This window comes from Aptenodytes forsteri, unplaced genomic scaffold (genome assembly GCF_000699145.1).
Source record: "Aptenodytes forsteri isolate BGI_AS27 unplaced genomic scaffold, ASM69914v1 Scaffold217, whole genome shotgun sequence".
In the NCBI taxonomy this organism is placed as follows: Eukaryota; Metazoa; Chordata; class Aves; order Sphenisciformes; family Spheniscidae; genus Aptenodytes; species Aptenodytes forsteri.
This window is the reverse complement of record NW_008796222.1, coordinates 7,050,757-7,057,518: the sequence shown is the minus strand read 5'-3', so window position 1 is coordinate 7,057,518 and position 6,762 is coordinate 7,050,757. Positions and strand designations below refer to the sequence as shown.

The 6,762-nt window shown below is 40.1% G+C and overlaps 1 protein-coding gene across 1 annotated transcript in view; it reads right to left on the bottom strand.

The window, feature by feature from the left end:
- Window positions 1-3,724: 3,724 nt before the first annotated feature.
- Window positions 3,725-6,762, bottom strand: part of LAMA4 (laminin subunit alpha 4) — a 112,525-nt gene continuing 109,487 nt past the window's right edge. The window contains exon 38 of the mRNA XM_009289144.2: window positions 3,725-6,466. Within this exon, the coding sequence (XP_009287419.1) occupies window positions 6,321-6,466 (146 nt within the window). The 3' untranslated portion in view covers window positions 3,725-6,320. The remainder of the gene's footprint in view (window positions 6,467-6,762) is intronic.

Genomic DNA, 6,762 nt, shown 5'->3' with positions numbered 1-6,762 from the left:
TGCGGGCTGGGCTGGGGCCGGCGGGTCTCAACGGCCACCAGCCCGAGGGAGCGGCGTTGGGGTGTTGATCCTGATGACCGCGACCGCTTCTGTAAGATTCAAAGTTCGGTGTAAGAATAAGTGTGCACTGAGAGCGGCTGAGAACGGCCACCAGCCCGAGGGAGCGGCGTTGGGGTGTTGATCCTGATGACCGCGACCGCTTCTGTAAGATTCAAAGTTCGGTGTAAGAATAAGTGTGCACTGAGAGCGGCTGAGGGAGCGGCAAGGTGTCTGCTCGCCTGTTTGGTAGTACGGGAATAGGGGACGTGGTGAGGTACTCGGAAGCTCGGTGCAGTCTTGAGGGTGGACCTGTCGGCCTACGGGGCCTGCGAAAGCCCAAATACAGGAGACATGGCAAAGACCTAAAATGAAGTCTTTCTATGGGAGAACAGAAATATTGCCATACAATACAGTCATCACCTTTTATGGCTAGAAATATGTGATACATATTTTCCCCAAGTACATTATTCAGTGATGTGTGAAATGTGCCAAATGATACGAAAATACAAATTAAAACGAGAAAATGGTCATGTGGAAATGCTGTAATGACGTACCCTCCGATCAGCCTTGCAAATTATATTTTTCTTTAAGCTCAGTTTCATATTTCTTGTGCAAATAATTATCCACAGTGCAATTAGGAGGTGCTTTTGCCTGTATTGAACATAGCAACTTTGGGACTAAAAATGAGAGAAATGTAGAGATGCTATTGTCTCAGCATGGTAAGACTGGTCCACAGCATAGCTACGCTGCAAAATGATGTGAAGAACGTGTGATATGCAAAGCAGTTGCTTGCAGAAAGCTCTCTTGTGACACAGATGGCATTCCTGCTTCCTGTGGGAGAACAAAAGTACTTCCATGCAACCCAGTTCATTAGGTTTTATGGCTAAAACTATCCATTAAAATATGCTTTTTCCAAATATATTATTTTTAGTGGTGGTGTGCAAACAAAATTTGCTAAATGAAATTCTTAATAGAAATCTGAAGTTCAGTGTATCTTAATCCTTTATTTGCTCTGGAGGAACCATGGTGCTGACTCCTGGACATGACCTAGGATTCTGTAGATCAATTATAAGCCCCCAGGAAAATTAAAGTTATACTAAATGACTATTTTAAAAAACTTTCCTGGAAAGATTAACTATGTATTGTAGCAAACACAATAACAGTAATGCATTATATATAGGAAATACATATCAAGACTAATTTTTTAAAACTCAATTGAAAGAGAAGAATCAATCTAGTGGAAATCCGTATTGTTCTTAAGAAAAAGTAATGAGTGGCTCAGGCTTACTCAAGCTTCATGTTTGAAGTTGCAAAGGACCAGTGGCTTCTGTGTTATAGGCAGGTGGAAAGTTTAGCATGAATAGAGTAATACTGCCTCAAACACTTCTTTTTACACTGGTGATTAGTTTATAAACTACATGAATATTAATCAGGAAAGCAGCTAGACTTTCTCATCTCTCTCTGGACAGACTAGATGTAACCTATAACTCAGTTTTGTTCCCTGCGGTTACCTGAACTGGTCCGAACCTGTAGGCTGTGGTCTGTTGTAGCTGCTAGGTGTGAAACTGTTTCTATACTTCTTGCCTACTGTTACATCCTTAAAGTCTTCCCTTCACATGTCTTTTTGGCCTTACTTAGGCTAAAAGCAGTACAACATTGCTTGTAAGCATTCTAAAGCTTAATTTAAAGTCTACAGAAATCTCTTAATATTACTGTATCTGGCTTGCTTTCTTCTTGTGTAGTCAACTACACTTTCTGGTTGTTCTTTCAGTTGGCTGTAGTTTTTGTGTTCTGTGTTCCATCAAGATTCAGCTTAATGGGATTCGCTCCATTGAGCACAAGATTGCAGCAAGAAACCCTGTGTTTTGGCTTCCAGTATGCTATTAGGAGGTCTGTGATGGCAAATGTAAAGTGATTATTGTCACTGAGTGTGGAAACATTGTGAATCAGAGATGCAAGTGAGATTCATATTCATGTGGGAATATTTTTTAGCTTCCAAAGGAGGACCAAGGGCAGGAAGTGGATGCGTAATAACCAGTATGGCTTGATGCATGTGCTCAGAGGTTTAATGACACAGGCAGCTCAACTGTGTGAAAGAAATAATCACACTGACTTTCTGTTTTGTTGTAGATGAAGCTGTACTTCATCTACAACAGTATAAATGCATGAATCTAGTAAGGTCCCCTCAGGGACTTTTTGCTTATGTTAATCATTTAATCAACGGTATTATGCTAATGTGTGTTTCTTACCCTTATTTTCTCAGTAACTTTTTGTTGTTGAATGCTAGTAATAGCGTTCCACAGCTTTGGAACACGAATTGAATAATTGAATTGTAGGAATAACTTACTATGTTATTGAGAGGAAATGAGTTGACATGGACCACTGTGAACCTGTGAATAACCCTTAAATCCCAGCCACAACAAGAGCCAAATGTACATCACAACTTAAATATATGTGCTCTGCTTTCAGCATCTTTTTAATGACAGTCATTTGATTATTTAGGCCACATGCTCCTGTAGGGAGAATACACTGGAATTTGAACGAGTGTTATTCTTTGATTTATATCAGGGCTTAGTTCACATATGATTTTTTTTTTTTTTTTTTTTAAACTTAGAATGGCTGGCTTTTGAGGAATTACTGTCAGACCTGTAACCCTTCATCTTTCATTTTCCTTTTCAGGCTATTGTCCATACTCTTGATCCTTGAGGATAAGGAAAGGTTGATAAGAACCTTTAACTATGGGAGATCTCTACAGATCTTCAGAAATAAGAGATAGACAGGCCAGAGATCCTAATTAAATACTCTATTTTGAAGCAGTTTGTTGAGTTTTTCAACTTGAAATTGGACTCTTTCTTATATAGCCATGCAAATGTCAAATTTCAGAATATTCCATGATATAACAACAGTGTAGTTGTAGCCCTGATTTAGATAATGGCTATAACAATACTTACTAAAACCTTGAAGGTGGCAGAGAAAAGGTATAATCTCCTTAGGGTCAGTGCTCATTTTTTTGTAGGCTTTCTGCAGAATTGAGATCGTTATATTCATATTGAAAATGCAAATGGACAATCTGACAATGTACCTCAGAACTTGGAGTTTTTTCCCAAATCTTTGTAGATTAAGAGTTCTGTACTTTGGAGCTATAACTTTTGAGATAGATAAAGAAGGCAAATTGAATTCTAGGAAGATTTCTGCTTAGGCAGTTGCCTTCTCTTAAACACCAGGAGCTTTGAAATGAACGCGGAGGTGTGTGCAATGTAATGCACCACATACAGACTTTCTTTGGTGCATATGGAATGGTAATTTCAAGGTCCATGTGGATGTTGGAGGCAGGGAAATTTGCATTATTTTCTGCTCTCTCTCAAGTCTGCAAGTATCCTCTGGTTTATAGTATTTTTCTTTGGAAACCCTGTTCTGCAGAGGGAAAACCTGCATCTCTGAGGCCTAGAAAGGGAAACTGGAAGATACCCGCCACAAATACTACTGCGTTTGATTAGCTGGTGATATAGTAAAGAGAAGTAAATTGAATGGTAGCAGTTTGTGAATTTTAATGTGTTTTTTATTCACATACTATTTTACTGTATTTTTAGTTTTCCATATATAAAGTATGCAAAGGACTGATTAATCAGAAAAGTAATTCTTAAATGTAAATCCACTGAACAAAACCAAATCTCATTGCAGGAAGTATGTCTAGGAAAAATATTGTTTATTCACAGAGCTTGGATGTGGATATGAGAAAATATACTTTAGTTTGAAGGAGGTGTAAGATGGAAAAATGTTCTGAGTATGCGTGTACCAGTTAACTTATAATGCTCCACTTAATACCAGCATTCACTAAACTGTGATGCTCTTAGGGGGCACAAGCCTATGCTATTCCTGGCTATCTCCGCTTAGCAGCTGCAGACAACCTTGAAAGGAATTTCAGTAATACTTGTAACAAACCTATCTAAGCAGGGAATCTGCTGTTCTTTTCTCTCCAGCAATAGGGTCTTGGAGACCAGGGCCTCTGAGGAAGCTTAGGTCAGGTTGTGGTGTCATGAGATTGATTGAGCCAATCTAACAACTCGCTGCCACTGGAAGGAGAGAGACTTCCTTTTTTACCCCTGCTCCCAGCTGCACAGCCCTGACACCATGCATGGCCTCTGGTACCCACTGGGAACCCAGCTCACTGATCTGAGGACATTCCCCCTCAACCCCAATAATAAAAAAATTCCCAAACCAAAAGCCCTAAATGTTTTCTGTTCAGAGTCTGGGTAGTAGCTGGGAGCGGGAAAGAGTTGAGCAGGCATACTGGTTTTGGTATCCGAGACAAAGATGGCATTTGAAGGCAGCTGAATTTGGGGACCCATGATGTGCTTGATTCAGAGAGACTGCAGAGGGCTACTCTTACTGCTTGCTTCTGAAGTACGAACAGTGGGCTATGGAGTGACAAAAAGAGGGGGCTATATACCACTCCCAGAAGTAGGGGGCCTCCCTGTGCGGTTGGGAAGGGAATCAGTCCTGGGAGCGTATTGCCTGAGAGTTGCAGGGAACAGAATGGGAGACGTGTCCAGGAGAAGGCGGTTAGAACAGGCATGGGGCTGAAAGCATGGGGCTGAAAGCATGAGCAGAGCTGACAAGGCTGGTGGAAGGAGAGGCAGTGGCTGCTGGAGCCACACTATCTTCTCTCATCCACTCACCACCCAACACTGGACTTTAGAGACAAGTGAAGAGGCAGTGATGGGGTCCCAGCTGCCAGAGAGTCTCTGTGCCAGTCTGTCCACAGCTTGCAGTTCTTTACCCAGAGTCAGCCAAGACCACTTCAATCTGTCAAAAGCCTTTTCCTACTGAGAGAGTAGTAGGGAAGCTACTGATTAGTGCTGACACGTGTATCTTATTCTGGTGGTTCCTCCAGCTGTTCATAGATTCAAGATCTTTGGATTCCAATTGTAACTTGTGTGTTTTCCAGATGAGCTCCTATTAATTTTTAGTCTGGAGGGTGTTGTCCTTTCCTGCTTTGCAGCTGGTCATGTTTTGAGTTGGTTCCAACAATAATTTTCCCAGCAATCATAAAACTTTCTGTCAACAGTAGTTTATTCTTTATAGAAAAGAAGCCTAAATGGCTTTGATGCCTTGTAGGTTATCACTGAAGAGACTAAGTTTTGCAAGTGAGTTGTGTCTGATGTTCAAGCCTACTGTGAGCTAAAGCCTAGTATTAACTTCCATCTACCTTCCATGGTTTTAACATAGTTCAGATTTGCAGCCCTTTGCCTTCTGTTTACATCTTCCTATTTTACCCCCAGTTCCTCTGCAGCAGCATATCTTCTGGGATACATTCCACAGGAACATGTTCCTAGTTTGAGGATTACTGCTGTAAACTGAAGTCCTGCAGCAGTGTCACAAGGAAGTGATGGTTTTATGTGATCAGGGGTTTGCCTGAAACTGTGACTATGATTCTGCTTTCTATGTTTCGTGTTTACTTGTGTTATGTTAGTGCAAATGAGATTACAATCAGATTATGGATTCAGTGCTGTGTTTGTATGTAAGTGCATTTAAAAATTTAGAGAAAAAAATTGAAATTTTGAATTTTCTCTCTTCTCTCCCTTCCTACATAAGGCAAGTATTGCTCTAAAATTACCTAGTTTAGGTAAGTGATCAGTTATATAAAGTGTCTGTCTTAAAAGATATACATCCTATCTTCACATTGTGCTAGAACATATCCATGAAGTCTAGAAGTGGAATAAAAATTTTAGTTTTTCATTGTCTGTAAGCTTACATAATTGGTATGCTCTCTGCCCCCCATTTTAATTGAGGAATATATGAATGAGTTGAATGGAAAATTAAAGAAAAACCCCTTTGAACACAGTTATTTGCGAGGTAAGTCTATTATCTAGCTTTATTCTTTAATGTGCATTAGCAGATCTTTTCCTGCAAAACAAAGGGTGACCTAAGGTATGGAATGAAATGATGTAGAGGATCTATCTTGAAAGTAACATATTTAATATAATTTTCATTTCTTTTATAATCTCACATTTTCATGTAACAGACTGGCCACACATACACTATAAGAAATGGTAAAGCTCACTCTTGTGGTATAGTAAGAGAAGTGCAGAAGCAACAGCCTTTCATTCTTCAGTGATTTTTGTTTGCACATAAACATTAGAAGTGACCCTTAAACATACTGCTTTCTGTAGATGGATCCTTGATATTTTCATTCTTCTTCTCTCGATGAACATGGTTTCTTTTGTTCTATTTTTCTTTCTGTGGTCTAAGGAACTTTACAGGATTAATACAGTGCACTGTCAGACTGCTGGACATGTGTTGATGCTTACAGCACCGCTAACCAAAGCTGCTTTACTAAAACTCACTGGTTTTTCATCAATCATGAAATTACGAATGCAGCCAATGAAGGAGTTGCGTGTAGTCAGGCTGGATGTTAGCAGAGACTCTGGAAGAAGCAGATTTAAAAAAAAAAAGAAAAATTAGAGCTCACGATGACCAAAATAATCAGTTTGGTGGCAGAATCTTTTCAATTTGCTACTAACTGCAGCTCTGCTGAACCTTCTATGGGTCTTTTAAATCATAGAATCATAGAATCATTGAGGTTGGAAAAGACCTCTAAGATCATCGAGTCCAACCGTCAACCCAACACCACCATGTCCACTAAACCATGTCCCTAAGTGCCTCATCTACACGTCTTTTAAATACTTCCAGGGATGGGGACTCCACCACTTCCCTGGGCAG